The sequence below is a fragment of the Dermacentor albipictus genome, chromosome 9 (assembly GCF_038994185.2).
Source record: "Dermacentor albipictus isolate Rhodes 1998 colony chromosome 9, USDA_Dalb.pri_finalv2, whole genome shotgun sequence".
In the NCBI taxonomy this organism is placed as follows: domain Eukaryota; kingdom Metazoa; phylum Arthropoda; class Arachnida; order Ixodida; family Ixodidae; genus Dermacentor; species Dermacentor albipictus.
The window spans coordinates 88459614-88482498 of record NC_091829.1 but is presented as its reverse complement, the minus strand read 5'-3'; the positions used below and the strand labels follow the sequence as shown (position 1 = coordinate 88482498).

At 43.7% G+C, this 22885-nt stretch overlaps 1 protein-coding gene across 5 annotated transcripts in view; it reads right to left on the bottom strand.

The window, feature by feature from the left end:
* Positions 1 to 22885, bottom strand: part of LOC135908952 (uncharacterized) — a 102125-nt gene that overhangs the window by 62949 nt on the left and 16291 nt on the right. The window contains exons 2-3 of one of the 5 annotated variants that reach the window (XR_010566517.2): positions 14329 to 14469; positions 8036 to 8184 (exon numbers count right to left, since the gene is read on the bottom strand). The exons of 2 other annotated variants lie outside the window; for them this stretch is intronic. Coding sequence is in view for 1 of the 3 variants with exons in the window: in XM_065440812.2 (XP_065296884.1) it covers positions 14329 to 14469 (141 nt within the window). In the remaining 2 variants the exon portion in view is untranslated. The remainder of the gene's footprint in view (positions 1 to 8035; positions 8185 to 14328; positions 14470 to 22885) is intronic. 2 more of the 5 variants (XR_010566518.2, XM_065440812.2) reach the window with 2 other exon arrangements.

Here is a 22885-nt window from a genome sequence, read left to right as displayed (position 1 = left end):
CATACACGCTTATTTATTCTCTGTTTGACTGCTCCTCAATCCCTAACCACTTTTGTTCAGCTTCCATACATGGTTGAGTAACCTATTAAAAGTCGAGTTCTTTTGTTTGTTTTCTTCTAGTTTTTCTGTTGTTGCCAGTGATGCTAGCCTGAAGTTCCCTTAGGACACATTCTTTATTACTGCTTACACTGGCATCCTGGGCACCCATGTCCCCCCCGCCCCCCCCTTCCCCCTCAAAGAAGAAGAATGCATATATGCACGACCAACAAGTTGCCTGCCCACTTCTCGTCCAAGCCTGTTTTTGAAGTGCATTTGGTCTCTGAAAACTGTCCTACCTTCTCACTTCCCTGTTGACTTCTACAACCTTGAAACATTTCACTTTGGTCACTATCGAAATTTCCTGATTAGTGGCCCAACTGCTCTTTGTACGTTACTGTCAAGTACATGTAACTCCGGCACTTTGGTCACCACAATCTGCGGCAGAGCGTACATCACGCCCAAGTAGTCTACACCCTTCGCCAAATGCTGTTCTAGCACCTCCGCTTTCCGATTTCGCACGTCATTGAGGCCTCCCGCTTCTACTACAAGGTTTTGTCCCTGGGCATTCCCGCAGCATTTTATCTAGCTAGCTCTCTCACATAACCCAATGTACGTCTAAGAAAGGCCCCCTTACTGCCAGTCCTTTCTCGTTTTTACACACTACACAACTACCTCTGATCACGCAGACATTATTGAGCCACCGGCGAAAATTACCTTTTCGATCTTTCATGTTGACGAGACTTCTTGTTTCCCTTTGTCAACCATTTCCGCATGATTCGGGTTTGACATCGGACATTTACCCTTGCGTTCCCGCTTTCCTTTTGTGGTACCTTCCAAATAGGTAACCCTCCTTTCAAATGCCCACGGCGCATGTTCCTCGCATTCCACCTTCAAGGGGTGTACTGTAACGCACTTCGTCGGCTCAACCGGTGTACCACCATCACTTCCATTTTCGTTCATGATGACGGCCCTCTTCACTTTTTCGTCGGCATAATGGAGTCTTTCTTCTGCGGTCTTCCGTGCATCACACTAGATAGTGAGCTCATTTTCCAGGTCTTCGATCCACTTTGCAAATTCATCCTGGACGTCCTTCATTTTCTTTATCCTAGCATGGAGATCAAAGTGTCTGCCTATTCACTCAATTTGCTCGCCATTCTCATCGTTCCCCTCGTCTGCCTTGAGGGACTCCCAGCAATCTTCACGCATGACCGCCATGCTTGCCATATATTGAACTTGGTTTTTCTGGTGCAAACACCAAAACCTTCAAACCACCTACCTACAAGTGAAGGCCGATGACTCTTATAGAACGTTTATTAAATGGCACACGTGTTAGTATTGTACTTTCTAGGCTTCGAAACGCTTCTTTAAACTCCGCGCAGTCGCTAGAGGAATCTGAGGCTATCGACAAGCTTCGAAAAAATCTAGGCATTGTGATTCTTCCGGATGATAAAAGAAACACAACGGTTTTGCTTGATTACGGTAACTGCACCCAGACGATGCTGAAACTGGTAAGTGACGTCACCCCTTATACTGGCCTGACGCTTGATACCACCAGATAACTGATACTTTGAGCTGACGCTTCCGTTAGGTCCCGCCCCAGCCCAAACACTTTATAACTGGCGGCTTTGCCACAACGAATCAGCTCCTGCACTCCATGGCCTACCAAAGATACACAAGCCAGGTGTTACTATGCGACCAATTGTCGCCTCCGCTCGCTCACTTCTGCAAACAATTCCCGGTTTCGTACACCAGATTATTTCAGCAGTCGCTAGAAAAAGCGGCGTCCACGTGCGCAACTCTGGCGACATTATTGAAATGTACGACACGTTGTTCCTATTCATGATGAAGTCATGGTCAGGTTTGATGTTAAGTCGCTATTCAGAATTTTTCCAGTAGAACTGGCTCTAAAATTTTCCACCAATGACCCCGAATCTGAAGGTTCCCTGCCCGAGAGGTCTCCCGCTTCTTCGTGAAAAGGGTCAGTCCACACGCGCTTAGTGAACTCCTCGCATTCCGTACGGGTACAAAATTCGGCTGAGATGTTGACCGGAGCGCACTATCCCCGGCGTGTTTACCAATGCCGGCGGCTGGTTCAGGTATCCTGTGAGTTTTGCAAGCGTGAGCAAGGCTTAGTCGTTTTTACGGGCGCCTATATATACAGCCCTCTAGAGTACCACGCTTTCTTCTTTGCTAGTTACCACAGCAAGCGACCTTATTGAGCATATTTGAACGTTCGAAGGGCTGTCTCTATCGGCTGCTAGATGCGCTGAGGTGAGATGTGCAGCGATGTGGAAATCGTGGAAGTATGTGTAACTAAAGTGTGAAAAAGGAAAAGCAGTTATAGTTAGACTCGGAATTAAGGCGCAGCTGTCACCAGCTAGTAGGAACATCCCCCCTATCTGAATATACTGAAACTTCATTGCTTCGAGCGTATCGTAATTAATCCTATAAATCAGCCTACGCAAGCTTTCTGGTATTTGGAAACTCCACGTGCCTTCTCAATGTGCCGTGGATCCCCCCACCCCCCCTTTGGCTTGGACATAGGCATCTTGACCAGTCCTCGCATAACATTTTCGCAAAGTTTGAGCATCAGAAATATCGGAGGTAGGAACTTGGCGGCCCCAATGCGGTTCACGCTTCTTATTCGCCCATGTTTATTAAATAGGTTTGGCGATAAGATCATGACGACCTCACACTTTATTGCGCGAGCAAGCTACGTAGTGGTTAACGAAGAATACTTTCAAAATAAAAAAGAGGACACTAGCACTTTCCAATGGCCAAAAAGAACAGTTGATATAAAGATATCCGCTGCGGATATTTTACGTAATTATCTTTTGATGAATGTTTGCACATGTACAGCATTTTCTGAGATTTACAGATAAAGTTATGCAAATATACCAGGGCATGAATGGAGTTTTTGTAACGTAGCACGAGTGCGAATATCATTAAGGGCTGGCGCCATCGACACCGGTGTATGTCTTTGCGGAACTCATTTCTCACATCACTCAAAGAACATGCTATAAAGTTATTTCTTCCTCCTCCTCCCATACCAACATGGTTTTCGAAAATGCTTGTCGTGCGAGATGCAGCTCGCCATCTCCCTTCAGAAACTACGTTTTAATTTTGACAATAACTTACAAACTGAGGCCATCTTTCTGGACTTTACAACACATTCGATAAGGTACCGCAGAAACACCTACTCTTAATGTTTTCCCCAACTTCACCTCCAGCCAGGCATTATCACATGCATAACGGAATTCCTCACGAACCGCTCACACCCTTGCTACTACTAACCACTCCTCCAACAGTTAACGCAATTTCAAGCTTTGCGCAAGTGACTGTGCTCGGACCCCTTCTATTCCTTATATATATGAATGATTTGCCGCAGAATATATCATCTGTTCGCCGATGAATGCATAACTTATAACCTTGTTATTAACAAAACTGATAAAAAATTTCTGCAGGACAGCCTTAATCGTTTTCAACCATGGTGTAATCTCGGGTTGACGACCCTAAATCCCACTGAATACAAGCTCATGTCTTTTCATTGCCGTCGTAAACAGGCTTTCTCATTATCCTGTCCAGCTTGACTGGTTCTATACTTACCTAGGCACCACTATCAATAATCATCTTCCATGACATGAGAACGTAACAGACCTAATCTCATCAGCGTATAAAGACATGGCTTCCTGAAGCGTCATCTTCACGACGCCAATCTAAATGTAAAACTGCGTACGAATGATTAATCCAACCAAAACTTGAGTGTGCATCCGCCATTTAAAATCCGCAATACGAATACGCCATTGACTCGTTAGAAGCCGTGCAAAACAGGGCCGCACTTTTCATTCCCCGCTCATACAATAACAGTGTATCATCATTCAAGCTACAGTTCCAATTATCTTTCCCTTCGTCACCGCATTTCCAATGGGCGTCTACAAAATTTTATTGTTCTTAGCTCAGACAAGAACCTTAAATCAGCGCACCTCTATTAAACACCTCTCAACGTACCGGTCATTCGTTCAAAGTCTCACCACAACGTGCCCGTACCTTTGCTAACTACCTTTGCCTAATCATTTTCCTCCAAACAGCAAGTCACAGGACGACCTTCCTCATGAAATCTAAATCATCACCAGCCCATTAGCATTCCTAGATAAAATTACATTGCAACTGACTTCATGAAGGAAATATTTAATTTGCGATTTGGACCGCAACCTTTATGTAACACCCCGAATCAGGGGTCTTTAAAGAAATAACAGTGAAGTGAATGTACATACACATGCGATTGAAGGGAAGCTGAAGAGATTACCCGTTGTGGTTGCTCAGTGGCTATGCTGTTAGGCTGCTGAGCACGAGGTCGCGGGATCGAATCCTGGCCACGGCGGCCGCATTTCTATGGGGGCGAAAACACCCGTGTACTTAGATTTAGGTGCACGTTAAAGAACCCCAGGTGGTCAAAATTTCCGGAGTCCCCCACTACGGCGTGCCTCATAATCAGAAAGTGGTTTTGGCACGTAAAACCCCATATATTATTATTAAGCTGAAGAGTCTGTCGAATTCAATTAGACGCTCATATACGGATGCGGGAACCTTATAAACCACGTACGTAAAATTTTTCGCGGAATTTTTCACTTAGGCACGACGCAATCACCGGTTAAAATTGCGCTGCCGCTCCGCCCCCGTCGAGCGCTGCGCGCTGCTGCTGACGCTGACGATCCCGGCGGAGACCGGAAACCGCGCCGTAATGACGTCAGCACTGGTGTTCCGCTCCTTCGCAGTCTCCGCGACCGTGCCTGACCGCGCTTCTTTCTGTCTGCGTGCCGTCATAATCTTCCTCGATCGAGCCTGCATTCCTTTGTTTGTGTGTATGCAGAGTGGTAGTTGACGGGCGCGGCATCAATTGAAGTGTTGGGCCGATCATGCCGATCATGATAACAGCCCCACGAAATTAATTGACGATCACTGGAACGTCATCGATTAGATTAACGCTATTCTCTATCCTGTTTTCTCCTGCCTGATTGCACAAATGCAGTAAATAGATTGAGCTGGCCTGGCTTTTTTGGGGCGTCCTCTGCAACCCTTGACACGTTGTGCTTAAGCATGGAATGCTTTTTGTTTCCGTTGTTGGCGACCTTCAAGTGAGTTTGAGCCGTTGTCCAGCTACTAAAACGAGAACATAAAAAAATCTTCAAAAATTTGCCCCCAGGCCTCCAACCATTTGCACAGGGCCGCATTACATACGGGAATGACTGCCCAAACAAGTTACAAAAAATATTGCTACCGAGTTCTACCTAGTGTTTGCTCACAGTACCACTCAGGCTGTAACTTCCAGTACGCTCAAGTTTTATTTGCCAGTTCCAATAGCGACGTTCAAAAGGCTGGTACAGGCCACTATACACTTCAATGTCATCTTTTGTGTTGACACGGGATTGCCTGTGCTCTTTCGAACGCCAGCGGTCTGTGAGTCCCGCGGCGCGGGCTATGCGTGGCCTCGAGAGATGACGCCACGCTGCGTGGCTACACCTACTGCTGGTTTCCTTCTTGTAGCAAGGTGGTGTCCATATGGATCAGTGCACAATATGGCGTGGTGTGGTGTTGTGGGGTGGGGTGGTCTATGCCGTTGCCAACATGCACTAAACGCATTTTTAAGATTGTGGGTGGTATTATATCACTAATCCGCATGGCCAGCTGCCATTTCATTCTTTCATTTACTGTCGATTACGGGAGCGCCTGCAAGTTTTCATGACCTAAAGTTGCTTTTCAATTTTCTTGAACAAGCTTCCATCGTTCTTTTTTTGTGTGAAAACACGCGCAGCAATACCGAAAACTCACTCGGTGTGCACACTGAAGCAAAGTGCTGTGTTGTAAAGCGATGCTACAATGCTCAGATATGTGTCGTGTATGAAACGAAGTGCTTCATTGTTACTGGAGCTAAGACAAGGCACTCCCAATATCGCAAGTGAGGAAAACGAAAAACGCCAACACGTGATTTCTGGTATCTACATCAGAATTGTTCGTCGCTATGTGAAAGGGCTGTTTGAATTCGTCGGCCAGCACCCTGATGGGCCTCCCCTCGGGTGCCCTTTACTCGTTTAATCATTTAGACTGAGACCAGTATTAGCAGAAGCCTGAAGCATTCATGTTATGTGAAAAGGTTGCCAAATATGCAAAATAATTATTTATAAAACAGCATATTATTCACCACTTAATTACGGCTTCTGGGTTACGATCGCATAACTAGGCGTATATGTGTCAAGTATACAGCAGACACATAGAAACATATACGTTTAAAGGCTGACGGTTTCCCTCTGTATCAGAATAGTCATACAAATCACTAAGCGGTAAAGCATTGAGGAGTAACAGCTCTTACCACCTAACAAGGCCACTTGAAAGCCCTTTCAGGAGAGAGTGAGGAACTTCCTATATGAGAAAAGTTGAGGTCGGACTTCCAAGCGACGCTAGCAGATCTGCAACCTTGCCATGCTCCGGTGATCGAGGCATATGTTTGGGATTAGGAAGATGAAATCACAAGAAAGGAAAGCTCCAGGATGCTAATTCTGGGAATGGAGTTAGCGATGCACATGTTTTCAACCCTTTTGACGCTGTAGATTTTGCAAAATGTAAGTGACCAGAACGTCGTTGCCTGTGGTGCTTGTTTTGTCAGAAAATGAAACTTGGTGAATGCCACTGATGACTGAAAAAAGTAACTGAACTATATAGAGTGTTACATAGGGAAAAAATAGGAGATAAAATTACAAATATTTCAGAAAACATAATTGTATACAAGTAATTCATTACACGTCATTTGTTACGTAAGCCTAGCTTAAGGTCCCAAAATATGTTCACAAAAGAGTTTTTAAACACGCAAACTCGTTATGAAAAAGTGAAATTAAGTCGCCAGGAATCCTTTCGTCTTGTTTTTTGTAATCGGAATAGCCATAACGTCAACTACCAACACTGTTGTCAGTCAAAATATGACTGAGAAAGGTAAATAGCTTGAAAGTTGTGGTGCATAAAGATAAACATTGCACTACATTCTGACCCGTAGTTTGGGAATTAAACAAAAAACAATTGAACCTACAGTATTTAGTTATAGTACGTTTATTAAACCGTTTCACTCTCGTTCTATGCCGCTTGTCGAAGACGGAACGTTTTATCGGTTTCTCTTACATGTGTAAGAACGTGGTATTTCTCCCATCACCTGATTGCATCGCACAGAGAAACCATTGTGCGACTATCAGCATTTTAGGAAGCCACAGAGAAACAAATTGAGCTGCGAAATGTCCTATAGTGTTCAAAGCCTGCCAAAACTTTCATTTGAAGCGCGATTTTAATTGCTATGGCGGCCTTCATCTATGGCGTGAACGGTGGGAGGTAGCGGGCACGGGACATCACCTCCGTGCTCTGTTTCCACTTGTCTAGACGCTCTATTCTGAGCTACTGTCGTTCCTGTCAATTATGTCAGGAGAGAGGAGCTCTCTCGACAGTAGTCGTGCCGTCTTTGTCTCTGGCCGATAGAGCTGTATGACATAATTTTGGATTAGCCTGGTTCTAGAAGCCAGACCAATAAAAGTAATAATCTAACGCACATATTATTATGTGCCCCTAATTTATGTGTGTGCGGGCTCTCGTATGCATGATAGTTTTTCTATATACGCAACTGATAAAAATGCTTCAAAATGCAAAGTAGCTCTGTCAAATTATTATTGTAGATGACCATTATGTACGTTGTATATATTCAATATATTGTATGATGTGACAATTAGTTTTTGTGTAAATGAGTGTTTTCTTGTGTCAATCAGGTTATATGGTAGTGACGGCATGTGGACTCTGTCATTTATTTGAATATGTACAGCAGATACAATCTCCTGTCCTTTGTATATGTTAATAGAAATTGCTTTGAACTATAGGACATTGAAGACAGATAAAGCGTTATAGAAAAACCCGCAACAACGTCTGAAGTCACGTCCACGAAGATGAGACAAATCCATGCACTAACCACAATTCCCGTGGTCGTTGAACGATGGCGGCACCAGAGTTCCCTCTAGTGATGATTGCAGAAAACTCCGTGGCTCATAATAATTCTTAGAAATTTCTCGACACACGACTGGCACACTCGACATCGGGGGACCTGCGTCACAATATTGGCTGGGAAATAACAAATTCTGGGTGAGTTCATTGTTTGTATTCCTTTGAATATGAAAATTCTGTGAATATGCTGCTCCCTTAAATAGCTGCTCAGAGGCGAGGCGGAAAAACGTATACGAAACGCAGGCTTAACAGAGGCGCAATTAGAACGCAGGCAAGAGCTTGGGTGGGCAAGGAACGCGCGGAAAACACAAGCAACGGGAGAATTCCGCCTGCGATAAAAGTGAGAAACATAATAAGAGGAAGCGTTGGAATGCTGCCGAGACCATCAGCACGGGAATTCCGCGAGAGAAAAAGAAAACTACATTTCTTTCTTTGCCAAAAACAAAATGGGCGTTACAAATGAGCTTACTGGGGAAATATTCAGTGCGCGTGATATAATTTGGAGTTTCTCACCTCATAAAATAGGCGAGTCAGGGTATCAGGACTGGCGTTTAAGCAGGGTCCGTCAATACTGTTCACTCTGGTACAGCCTTCATAAGTAATGGTTCCGAAGAATGCTATGCGTCGCATCACAATTCCCCAGTCCGGAGTTTCTTCTCAATTTTATCAAGTGGCTGTTGAAAGCTTCCCTTTTTCGCCAGGTTGTTGCGTCCCTTGCGATAATAAATGCGCAATAACTGCGCTAATTGCTGCTCGATCTGACAAAGGGAAGGGGGGGTGTTTGTGGCTTGCGATCGTCTAGCTTTCATTCAAACACAACAGAACTGGTAGAGAAGGGCGCGACAAACCATTCGATATTGCCGCCAAAGTGGGCAAAAGATACGCCGACTCGGAAAGCCCTGACCCCAACCGGCATTCTATCGTCGAGGCAATAACGCCTTTTCTGCGTCTGTCCTATTTAGAAACAAGGTAACTTCGTTGGCAAGCTTAAGCCTTCTCACGTACCAGAATGCTCTGTTCAAACGGCATCTACAGAAAGAGCAGTGCAAAACTCTCGTGGTTTCGCGTCCGCGTCAATTTACAAAGCTGATTCTACATAAAGCAATTATTAAGTTATTTGTAAGAAAGAAAAGTGCGCAAAAATAAATGGAGAAGAATGTAAGAAAGCGTGGAAAACCAGCGTAAAGTTAGCAATACATAAATTATTTACAATAGTGACTAGTAGCGCTATTTATTCAAATATATTTCCCCTGCCAATTTGGATACAGTAAGGAATGCGTGCATGAATAGCACATTGAGCCAATCATGGTAGATAGAATGAGGTTCCCGAAACGTGTGGGGCATTTGCAGACCCGATTTTTGTTCACGGGCCAGTGTCGGGGCATCTTGAAATCGTAAGCGCGATTTCCCGCCGGCCAAGTACGTTTACGATGTCTGGCATACGCAGACCTGCGCTAGACTCGCACCTTTTCTCTTGCGAGACGAGCGTAACAGGCGCGCATGCTCTGTGCGGGAAAGTAATATTTGTAGAGTGAAATGTAACTCTGTGGAAACACCAGAGTTCTGCATGACACATTAGAGTGTGCACAGCGCCGTTCTGCCCGATTTTAATACAGATTTCCTTGACTCTTCCCTCGAGTTTTCCAGTGTTGCTGCAGCTCCAGCTGTCGCTGTCTTGCAAGCCGCGTCGAATGAGTGTTCGTGCACGTGTGTAAAGTGCGAAGTAAGGACGCGGGGGGAGGCGTTTGTCAACCCTTCTAACGAGATGCTCATGATCGTCGCTACACTGCTCTGTGGAGCTCTTTGCTAATTAACACAATGCTCAATGAAACTCCCTGGCCTCTGGACAACTGTAATTACGCGCTCGCCGTCACAAAAGCATTGCAGAAGCAGCAGCGCTTACTTTTGTACTCACACGCAACAACCTAGAGGGGAGGTAGTATGACAATGCGTGGAGACAAGAGAATGTGTAAAGCCAACGCCCGTATGAAATGGATGAGTCATAGTCACCCTTCGCTCGTGGCAGCTTGTATGCATAAGATGATCTCCAGAGAAGGGAAGAGCGCGGTTAGAAAACCTGTTTCGTTTGGGGTCTCTTCAATAAAAGGACCACTGATACTGGATTTGGCAACGGTTGCGGGCAAATATTAATAAGTTGAATTCTAGCTAAGATACAGCAGGTTTGCACTATTGTTGAAAATATATACACGTGGAATTTTGTAGACAACTGACGCAGGGCGTGTAGACGCAAAGCACCGCAGCGCCAGTACGATAACATGAAACCAGTTGTTCGGGAAATCAACACTTCAGTCGCAATGCGATGGCCCCCTGTGGGGGGATGAGAGTGGTAGCTTCTCGAAAGCTGCAAACAATGGCGCACAACGACGCCTAGCTCGAGCAAACACGTCTCGCTCTGTGCTAACATTTATTATCACGTCACGACTGTCGTAGGCCATCAACATCAACGCCAAATATTGTCAATGCACGCAAATAAGCGAGAAAGCCTTGCTTACACATTGCGTGGCATCTGCCTGCTTCTTTACCGGTAGCAATGGGTGTCCTATTGCTCAAGAGGACCCATTTCAGGAAAAAAAATATACGTGTCTTGCGAGGACCGCATGTAAGAGGTACCCATTTTGTGGACGAGAGTTTTTATTTGGCGTTCCAAATGGACGGCGTTTTTCGAGTTATTCGTATCAAGGGAGGAAGAGGGAGCACAAAAGTTTTTGCGGATCTTTCTATTTCAGTCATCGCAGTCCGCACAGTTTGGCGAAAAATAATAATGCTATTGTTTTAATCTAAACTCGTGTATTCGGACAGCACCATACTGCCGATGGCATTTCATTTTTGTTTGCTTGCCATTTGCTTCAATCATGCCCTCACATACTACGGGGAACTCAACAAAGAGCCAGTAGTTGGAGTGGTTGATTGACGAGAGGTGCGAGGTCGTGCAAAATGTAAAAATTTTGAAGTAATTAGGAATTTGAATAGGCTTTGAATGACGCTTTGTGTATAAGCGAAAACTATAAAATTCTGACAAATTACAGAAAGCAGTCTCTTCAAAGAATAAATGCGATATGACTGTCTTATGTAAGTCGTATCCAAAATTCTGTATGTCTGAGATGGTAGGTCAACTTGTAACGTTCGAAATACCACCACGGACACATATACTGGCACTCTCAGACTTCTCCTTTCTAACTGAGCGACTTTGTAGCAGAATCCTTGACCTCTACAGCGGTGAACCAGGCGTTACGTAATATTTCAAATTCAGACTAACTCATTCTTTTTTTTGTTCGAGTGGGTTAATCATTTTTTAAGTTTAATGCTCCGCGAGCTTGAGCGCATACTCTGGACTTGCTCTATATCGTGGAGGTCATCTGTGGCGGGTGCATATAGTGGGCGAGTAGAGATGGCCGGTCTCATCGCGTGCGCTGTCTTCTCAAACCGCCTAGTCTTGCTGATTGCGTAATTCCACGTCTCGGAGAGGAGTTCAAGCGAGAGGCAGCCGCGACGTTCTCTTGGTGATATCGACGTTTTCCATTATGCCAGTGCTCTCCACGGTTGCGTTGCGGGGCGTAAGACTGTGCTTGATAACTTAATTAAAAAGCGAATCTTTAGTGCGACTTACGCAGCTGATAAAACTTTGAGCTATACTTTCTGTAATTGTTTAATACCTCAGCACAATGCCTTGATGGGCTAGTTGGTGCGAATGCATGAATATTTGGTTAGCGCAAACCAACAGACACAAGAAAGACGACAAAAGAAGCACCTTGTCCTGTCGTCTTTCTTGTGTCTGTTGTTTTGCGCTAAACAAATAGTTTAATACCTAGCTGACTCAATGAAGTGCATCGACGTTTTGACGAAACTATGACTTTATTTTTAGCAATGCTGCTAGTTAAGCACGGACCCTTAATTCTCGCGCACAATCCCCTTCTTTTCAAGTGAATGTGTTTGGTGGCATTAATACTTATTCCAGGAGAGCGGGCTAAATTCTCTTGCCTCCGTTTGCAAAACACATTCAAAAAACACTTGCGGGGCTGTTAATACCTAATTTGCTATCGAGGCTGTAGCAAAGTTCGACAATTTCACCGTTGTTTGCGCAATTAACACATGCGCTCTTATTTTGAAGCAATGTTTTCTAAGGGCTATGCTCAGTTGTAAAAAAATATGTGTAATTGTACATACAGTGCATAAAGAATGAAAAAAGGGATAATACGTGGGCCGAGTTTTCTGTGCAAGTCTAACAAGAGCTAAGAATTAAAATTTTTACATTGCAAGCAAAATTACATAAAGCCCATTTTCGTGATATGTAAACCTAGAGTTACATAGAAATTTCTCAAGACACTGGGGAAGTGGGTGAAAAATACCGTAAAATGAGTTTCATCCCTTCATCACGCAGTATTTCCAATGAATGCAACTTACGTTCTCTTAGTTTCTCTAAAATACTAACATTACCAGCTTTTCTGCAAAAATTGCTTCTTCCCCGCATTCGAACAAACTGCGGACAATTAATTGCTGTCCCGGAACCAATTTTAGGATTCTGCACCATATTGAATTAAATCATGATCATCGGTTCATATGTTCCTACGCCTCCACTAGAAACGTCTACTAGACAAGTTACATGATGAATGGCACTAAAATTAATAATTCTGACATTCTTGTGTTGTTCACAGTGCGTTCTGGTTACGTTTTTTTTTTCTTTTTCTTTACTCGGCATGCGTAAATTATGCAAATTGTATTGTACTTTTTTTTTTTTACTGTTCCCGGAAGCGTCAATGTTGCTTTCGTTTATTGCGGTACTGCTTTGTGCAGTGGTTTTATTCTTCGCTGTTATTGAATTCATTGTTCTAAACAATTTTATAAAAGCTGCTCTCTTTTTCAGTCGCATATGTTTTCTAGCTTCCCTTATGTTGTATATTGTGATAAAATTATACATTGTTTTCATTTCATTTATTTCCTTTAGCTCTTGTACTATGCCGTTCCGCCTAGCTTTTCTCTTATAATTCATGGCTTATGCATTCCGCGTATATCAGGCTTCACTATTTAACTGATATGTATACTATTAGATTATTCATCTCAGAATTTCATAATTACTTCATCACCGAATGTAATAACGTCACTATAGATATGGTCATGTACGCAAAAAATGTGAATAAACTTGAACATGAACTTGAACTTAAACTTTGCTAGCTCCTTACGGTTGAAATTGAAATTTGAGGTTCACGTGGAGACATCCCCACTTAATTGTCAGGCACGCTATAATTGGAAATTATGGAGTAAAGTGAACAATTTAGGGCTCTTTAACGTGAATCCAAATCGATACTCGAGTGTTCTTATATTTTTTGCACTATGCTACTACCGAAATTTGGCAGCAGTGGCAGCAATCAAATGGGTGATTCTGATTTCAGAAGTGACGTGCCTTAGCCACTAAGCTACCAAGGCGGGTATGACACCCGGCAGCTAGAAACATTTAGGGATAGCGTGAATATAATGAACTCCACAGGAGACAGAGAGAAAATATTTATTTGGACCAACGACGTCGTTACTCAACTCCGGAGGAGTTGAGCAGGCTTCATAAAATTATTTAGAATAATGATTCCAATAGCAGACTCCATCCCAGGCTTTATAAAGATATTTAGAATAATGAATTCGTTAATAACTCAAAAGGAAAAGCTCCTCATGGCGCCCATGCAATGGAATCAGCCACTGCAAAGGTGCCGCCATGCGGCTACTCTGCGCAGGCACACATGCACACATGCGCACAGCAGGCACACATGCGCAAATGACGAGATTTATTTCAGCCCAGACGTGCAATCAATGCGATAATGAGCCTCCCTCAGTAAAACGGCGCTATCTAATCCAGCCGTCTGGAAACACGTCACGTAACGCGCCGTTGCTGAATCGAGGCTGGCTATGTGGTGGAATGGTGAGCGACTGCTACCAAGATTGCATGGCATGAGCCTTCACTTGCAAGAAGTAGACCACATCCTTCCGCCCTGGCATTTAATAATTGTTACGAAACCCAGACCAATCCCCACGAAAACCAAAGTCGAAGGCAGGGCACATCGACAACAAAGAGCATTACACGCGCAAAAAAATCACCAAGTAAGAATAATATTAACTAACGCTGCATTACAATACGATAAAGCTTTCGGCAAAATGTATAACGCTACGCCTTCTTACGCAAGAAAAATGGCAAGCAGATGCCATGACCCACCGCGGCAATGCCCATTTTGCAGCAAACAAGCTTGAACTACAAACCATCGAAGAAGTCATTACACTCCATGATGGGCACCGAAAGGATACTGCTGCCACCTGCACAGACACTCCAGAGGCCCTCAGATGAACTCCAGATTCTTCACGACTGCCACAGCGCACCGCATGAAACCAGCCTGCCAACACCTGCGGGATGATAGACGTGTGTGCACTCTCGTGCACTGAAAACCTTGTCGCAGCACGAGGGGAGAGGGAAACTGGTATGCTTATGAGGCTGCAGGCGAGGAAATTAGTGAGGACCCCCACGACAGCCTTGAAGTGAGCCCACCATTGCTGAACCACACCCACAGCTCCCCTACATCCATACGCGTGCCAGACAACCAGATTACCCAACTGTAGCACGAGAGTAAAGTGCAGCAGTCCATTTCTGGCATCCTCCCTCTCATTTGCGCTCGCTTTCCCAAAGCAGTCCAGCTACCCTCCTGAAGGCAAGAATTAAAGCATCCATTACACCAATTGTTCTTAGCCAGCAGATGCCCCAAAGTGTCCTGCGATCAGCATAGATCTCAAACATCCGAAGTCGTCCTGTCCTGCCACTGTGATCCCCAGAGGCTAGCACACCGCACCTCTAGGGAAGCCTTGTACGCGGAATGACTCGCACTGCAAGGAGACGCCACCGGAAGAATTAAGGCTTTGCTGGCCTTCACAAAGGAGGCAGGCGTCCTTCCTTTCACCTGATCCCTTACCCGTATGTTAGGCCACAGGTTATCCTTATTCAATCACTAACTCACTCAATCGATGTTAAATACTACTGAGAAATGTATGAATGACCATCCTATGTCTCCGAAAAATCGCCGGACATTTTTAAACGTTTTCTGCAAGTACGTACCGCCTGTATAATATAATAATAATATCTCGAATCTTTTAAAGCCTTACAAAACATAGTCGTAGGAAATGCCGCCACCTTTGCAGTTGCTGCTTTTTTAACCCAGGTTTTCTCTAAGGCGTTTAGCGGTAAAATCCATTACAACGTCCGGTGTTATTGTTCTGTCAAGCTACTTAGAGGTTAAGGAAATATATTTTACAGGTAAAAACAACAAGAGCCGCACTCCTCAGTGGCAAAATGTAGTATGACGGAATAAAGACATGAGCGGAGGACATTTTACGCAAGTACGATATGATCGCCATTTGCACATACCTAGGACTTTTTAGGAAATTAAGAGACAGTGACGTAAAATGCAAATCCATCTTCGCAGGTTTTCAAACAACAAGATCCGAGTCTTCATTGAAATGTTGGCTCCAGTGACACCACTGTATTGTATCTTTGGAGATTTCTTTCTCCTGCCCACATATACAGAACTTTATCAACGGTGCGGACTTTCACTTACAAAAGTGAATCTATCCATAAATGAATAGAACGTCAAATATATGTCCTATGGCTATCTCTTAACACTGACTTCGGCCTGACTTGTAGCTTGTTTCTTTTGAAGCAAAAACTATCCAGCGCAGGGCTCATTATTTTTTCCAACACTTAGTGAAAAAAAAAGGAAAGCTTGCGCAAACCGTGAATGTATGTACATTCACTGAAATTTACATAAATGAATACGTACTTCAGGTATGTAATAAGTATATTTCGTAAATAGTATTCTAATGGAAATTATGTGGTCTATACTTTGACACTCGCACAGGAACACGCTTGCTCAAATGTACACTAAAACATACACTACACTAAAATATACACTAAGATATGTTCTTAAAGAAATGTACTATTAGTGTTTCTTTGGAACAAATAGAGAAATAACAACTATATTGTTATTTGTTCACATACAGGCACATTGGCTCATCCCTATCTTGAAAAAAAAAATTGTATGCTCAGCGTCAAAGCCGGTGGCCTCAGTATGAATTGTGAGATGAGCACAGCTTCTCCTATAGACGTCGTCAAAATCTCTTAGAAACTACAAAAGTGATCCACTTTCTCATGTGTTACTCGCCCCAAGCTTCCTGGGGCATGGTTCAGGGCAACTCAGGGTAATTCGTAGGGAAGTTGGTGCGGGGCGACGCGGAAGTGACGCTAGGGGCCAGTTTGATTTCACTGTCGCGACAAGAGACATTCTTTTGATGAAGAACATGTTTAAGATGTAAAGATGGTAAATTATTCAACTCTTACAACTAATTTATATATATCGACTACACGAGGCGCGAATATATCCTTACGTACATTTGATAGGAGGAAAATGATATGCCAGGGCTATTGCTTTATTCGGTGATCTGGAAAAATGAAATTATTGGGTTTTACGTGCCAAAACCATTTTCTGATTATGAGGCACGCCGTTATGACAAACTAGAAGTGAGGCGTGCAGACAGGACACAAGAGTAGAGAAGTGGACAACACGAACGCCGACTATCAACTGAAGGGAGGTTATTTAGAAGCAGGTTATCCTAATGTAGCGGTGGCCACTGTAGCTGAGCGCCTAAAGAAGTCTGTTTCCAGGGGGACGGACGTAATCACAGAAAGCAGTAATCGCAAAAAAAGAGTAGTGGCTATTCCGTATATTCATTCAGTGTCGCACAGGCTTAAAAAAGTTGCTAGTAAATATGATGTTAATGTTGCTTTCACTGCTCCCAATAAGCTAGGTAAGATATGCGCTGCCGTACAGAATAAAAAGGAGCGGGTTAAAGGCAAAAAACGAACAGATATTTGTCCAGTGAAGCACAATAAGAACAACAGTTTTACAGAATGTCGTATGGGTGTGGTATATCAAATTCCCCTTAGCTGTGGCCAGTTCTACGTAGGGCAAACGGGACGGTGTATCAATCACAGGCTAATGGAGCATAAAAGGTCGTTAACCGGTGGATCGGCTTCTAATCTTTCGCTACATTGCCGAGATTGTAACTGCAAGCCAAAGTTAGATGAATGCGCGATACTGTACAGGCATAAGAATGAAGATACGCGTCTTATGGTAGAGGCTTGGCATATCTATAATGGTGGAAGTGCGTGCGTGAGTCAGCCTTCGATTACTTTACATAAGGAAGAGATTAAGTGCCTTAACAGTTATCTCTCACGTAGACCAGCACGTGTACCCGATTGACACGTGGTGTTACCATTCCTGAGCATGCGCAGATGAGTTTTGTGTCTTCTTTCATTTTTCGCCTCAGTGCTCCCTTCAGTTGATAGTCGGCGTTCGTGTTGTCCACTTCTCTACTCGTGTGTCCTGTCTGCACGCCTCACTTCTAGTTTGTCATAATGAATCCTTACCAACTAGCTCAGCTTTCTGTCGTTCTAGGCACGCCGTAGTGGGGGACTCCGGAAATTTTGACCACCTGGGGTTCTTTAACGTGCACCTAAATCTAAGTACAGGGTGTTTTCGCATTTCGCCCCCATCGAAATGCGCCCGCCGTGCCGGGACTCAATCCCGTGACCTCGCGCTCAGCAGCTCAACACCATAGCCACTGAGCAACCACGGCGGCTTCGGTGATTTAATGCGATCGTATAATTCGTTGATTGATTGATTTGATTTGATTGATGTATTGAATAAACTATTTACTTGTTCGCATGGAAGGCCCCGGACTAAACCATTTCCCTGGACCTGAGCAAGGCCTTCGCTGTATTATTCATTAGGTGAGTGACGAACAAAACAAGCAATTCACAAGATTGTTTCGGAAAGATGGTACAAAGATACGAAAGTGACTTAGAAGGTAAAATTAACGTTTGCTGACTGTATCTAGTTCGCGACCTATGTAGTTCCAAGTTACGAATAAATAATTTTGTCAGTCAGAATTTATTGATTGATTGATCGATTGATTCATTCATTCATTAGTTCATAGATTGACTGACTTACTGATTGGGTCTAACAGCCCGTAGCGACAACGTGGCTACGATAGGTGCGGTAGTTCCGACAGCTGCGGACTAATTCTGACTTCCGTGTGCTATTCAAAATTGCACTTAAATTTAAGTGCACTAGTACATTTCTCTGTTCCACTTCGAAATATAGCCACCACAACGGCTAATCTGAACCACAACCTCGCGATCTACAAGAAGCCCCGGACCATTGAATCACTGTGGCGGGTGACTCGGAGGCCATACGATGGAATCGGTGGACTGAATCGTAGACTTCACTTCGAAATACACGTCATACAGCCCTACCACCACGCTTCTATATCTGCAAAGTGTCGGGCTGGAGTTTATACTTATATCACGTCATTCTCAATTTAATTGGAGAAATTCATTTCGCAAAACGAGCAGAGCCAGGACTCTGACTTCGCCTACGCGACGATTATTCAATTTGTTCAAATATTTTTCTTATTAGATTATTATTAGATTATTAGATTTCTTCAATTATTTTTTTTAACTCTGTGAATATACCTGTGATATTGTTAACAGATTTTTTTTCTATCTTATCGTTTATTTCCGATGTAGAAACTGTATAATATATGACATGACTCACTGTTTGCCACGATCCTACTATCCCCTTTTCATGTTTTGTTAGGAGGTCCCCCCGACAGTTGTTACTTCGGGACCTCCGAATGTGTACTTATACCCATCTTCTATTTCTTTTGTCAAAAATAAATATTGATTGATTGATTGATCAGGACGTCCGAGAAGTGGCAGCCGCATTTCGGTAAATTGCACCTGCACGAGTCCACAGTGCACACCACACTAATCCGTCCGAAGTGCGATCCCCAAAAGAGCGCAGCTCTGAGCTCGACGTCAATGTCAACACCTGCCTCATGTGGGGATAAACAATCTTCCGTCCATTTCCTTTCTTTTTTTTTAACTGCGGACATACTTCAAAGAAAGATTATCTGTGTAGCGCACGCAGAGTTTCTTGCAATGGACTTACTAGGTGAGGCGCAAATATATTTGCCGCTAATGACGTGAGACCGAAGGCTAATTAAGAAAAATTATTTAACTTGTCCTTTGAGATTTGGGGCCAGTTGTTCATATGAAAAATTTAAGGGGTAGCCGCATTCAGATGCAAACACGTTTTTTAAGCTTGAAAATCGAGCCTCATTCGATATACCTATCATAGAATTGCAACTCTGAGTCATCGAAACCGAGCGCGGCGAGAGCGCATGAAAGGCCTCGTTAACATCAAAGCAAATGGAAACACTAGGTTACGAAACGCGCAACGAAGTTTGAAACTGAACATCGCGGTGATTTACTGACATATATTGATGCGGCAAGTTTTCTCAATACGAGATTATACTTGGTTGATGTAAAATTAGGGAACTCATAAGAAAACTTCCTTACACAGGAGCACGTTATTTCTTCTTCTTCAGGCAAACGGAACCAGATATACTACCGAAAACGAACATGAGCAGTGGATCCCTGTGGCATCGCAGTACGCGCCACTGTTAGTGGCTTTCCCGCCATTCTTTCTGAAGTTTTCCCGATAGTTCTCCACGTTCTCACCCAAGGTGTCAAAGGTATATTTCCTGTCTCTTTCTTGGTGCTATGTTTATTTTGTGACCTTAAAGTGGTAGAAGTTGGCGCTGTGATTACTTTCGGCTGACAATGTAAATGAGTTGCGAGTTTGCTTAGCAGTTCCCATAGCGGTGACGAAATGCCCACACAATTCCCTTAAATAACCGCTGTAGTTATAGACGGTTTCCAAAGTGGTTGCTTTAAGAAAACAGCTACTCTTTGATTAAAAATTACTCTCTTTATTTCTTTTGATTATAAGATTATGTGCTAAATGTTGTAGTCACTGTCTCCGTACACGCAGAAACGGCTCCGTGCAGTTGAGCGCCAACGCTGGCCGCGCTTTATCTTCGAAGTAATCTGTGGCGGGGGCGAAGGGTATAGGCGAGCCGAGATGGCGGTTCATAGATGTGCGCCGTTGTCTCGCATGTCTTGCCATGGAGATCGCGTAATCTCACTTATCACAAGGGGGTTGAAGCGAGATGCAGGCCCAATCTCCTTCCTTCTGATATGGAGGTTCTTTATCATTTCATTCCATTATAATAAAAAACCACATTCGCGGTATTACATAAGGCATGGATAACATGTACACACAATAAAAGGCAGATGTTACGGTGAAATACAAGTTTGAACAGTTTCCAGAAATTCTGAGTGGCATGTGATGGCAGCGACATTGAAGTGTAAATCGTCGCAGTATTTCGCAGCCCGAGGAAATGTGGAAGCTTTAAAAGTGGCACTTCGTATTCGAGGACGAGAAACTTGGAGTTGATGGCTGGTGCGCTGTGGCATGCGTGAAGATGATGGCTTGATGTAAGGTGGGCGGTCTAGCGAGCTGTAAAAATATTTATGATGAAGAGAGCGTGGACAATGGAATGCAAGGGAGGTCGAGCTATATTCGGCCTTTAAGACTGAAATACTGATCATATATGAATATTAAGAATGGATGAATCTAGTCACCCGATTCTGATTTGAGTGCATTGACGGTATAGGTTTGGTAAGGCTTCCAGATGGTGGCGGCAGATTGCAGATATGGTCTGACAAACGATTTGTATGCGAATAGTTTCACGTATTGTGGAGCATGATGACGGTGACGTTTCATGTATTCAAGGGTCTTGTTCGCTGACAAAAAAACATTAGTTGGATGCACATTGCAGCTAAAGTTGTGGGACAGTGTTATATAGTTATAGTGCCCATATAGTTTACTACAATATACTAGACGGAGCTCTGGCGCTGCAGTCATTACCCACCACCGGAATGATCGGAAGCACATGGATTTGTCTGGTCTTCGTGCTTGTGGATTCAGACATTCTTCGGGCTTTGTATAATTAAAGCCTTATATGCCTTCATTGTCGTAAATTTCACAGCAACCTATATTCTTCGAAGTGCAGAAGACGCTGCGAACACGCACAATGGAGACTAATAGTAACGATTGAGATCGTCGAAGTGGCGAAGTCGAAACGCGCAAGCGCCTCAAGGCATTGGCATGCCCGTCGTAAATTCGAAATGGCTTTTCACATTGCTTGTCGATGCATGCGTCCGTAGGAAGGAACAGCGCCAACTAAGACGATCACAAGTGGGGAGAACGATCTAGCCCAGATAAATGTTGTCCTGAACTATGCGTCCGTAGTTTAATGGTTTCAAAGTCAGGCCTCTGTGCTAGAGGTCCCGTGTTTGAATCCTGTCGTCGGGAAATTTTCACAATATTTAAGTATTTTTTATGCAGCACACTGTGTAAAATGACGAATTTTCAACGTTGCAAAGCCGTTTAAAGCCAGAAGGAAGAAGTTTAGGCAAATCCATCTGCTTCACATAATTCCCATGCTGGTAAGCTGCTCGCATTGCAGTTCACGTAGACACTAACGCTAGAGTTCCCGCCCGTAATTATTGTATGAGACTCTATGGTTGTGCCTAATCACCTATAGGATACAACTGATTCCACTGGGACGCTTGCTATTGTGTAAGTAGAACAATAAGGATTACGACGGCGGGAAATGGAAATAAATTGGCGCTTGTTAGGGCTCAGTGCTATTTGCCAATGGTTGCACCCATTTTGCAAGTTAGCAAAATAATTATGAACAGGTTCTTGCTCAGGGATATTAGTCCCAGTACTATAAACCACACAATCGTCGGCGAACATGTCAACAAGGCAAGGTATCATGCAGCGTAAGATCGCAAATGTATATTACGAAAAGATGCGGTCCCAAGACTAAGCCTCTAGGGACGTCTGAAGTGATAACGAGGGATCTGGAGTAGAAGTTATGGACAAGGGCGAACAGGGAACGATTAGTAAGGAATTCCTTTATGCAACGTAGTACATGAGGATTTCAATTCAATTTGGGTAATTCCATCAGTAAGCGGTTTTGAGACACAGAGTAAAAAGCTTTAGATTTGTCTAAATAGATGGCCTCGGTTTAAACGTTATCAATATTAACGTGCATATCATGTCGGACGGTTGCTAGTTGTGTTTCACATGAACGCGCCTTACCAAAACCGTGTTGAGAAACTCGAAAGAAGTTTACTGAGTCTAGAAAGTTGATGATATGCATGTATATGACATTTTCCATGATCGTGCAAGGGACACGACTTAATGAAATGGGGCGGTACTATAAGGTGTAGTCTTTGTTATCTGCTTTCAATACTGGGAACACGTTTCCCACTCTGCAAGCATTCATTAAGGCACATGCAGAATATGATTGCGAGAACAACAGAGTGAAACATGCCACAAATATAGGCTTAGTATGCACTAGGTTATTCGAGTTAAATTCGTCTACACCAGAAGGTGCACATATTTTGGTCTTTTTTTTTTTGAATGATTGACATTACACTATCTATCGAAGACATAATGGGTGGAATATGCGGTGTTATGTAAATAGGTAGCGGAATGTTTATAGTTGTAGTGTCTTCAGTAAACACAGCAAAAAATGCGGTATTGCACCATCAGTGCACCCGGCGTCCGTGGCGCTGCCGCCTGCTGCATTGGTCATGCTTGTAGCACGACGTTCTGGAGTACTTGGAATGACCCAGAAATATCCGGGATTTCGAGTAAGTGCTGGGGTAGGTGGACGTTATAAAAGTATTTTTTCATGAGTGCAAACGGCACTCAGGCAGGCGTTCTCTGCCACGTAGTAGTTCTCATCCATGCCAGCGTTCTTCACGTTTGCGTTTGCCGGCGCGACATTG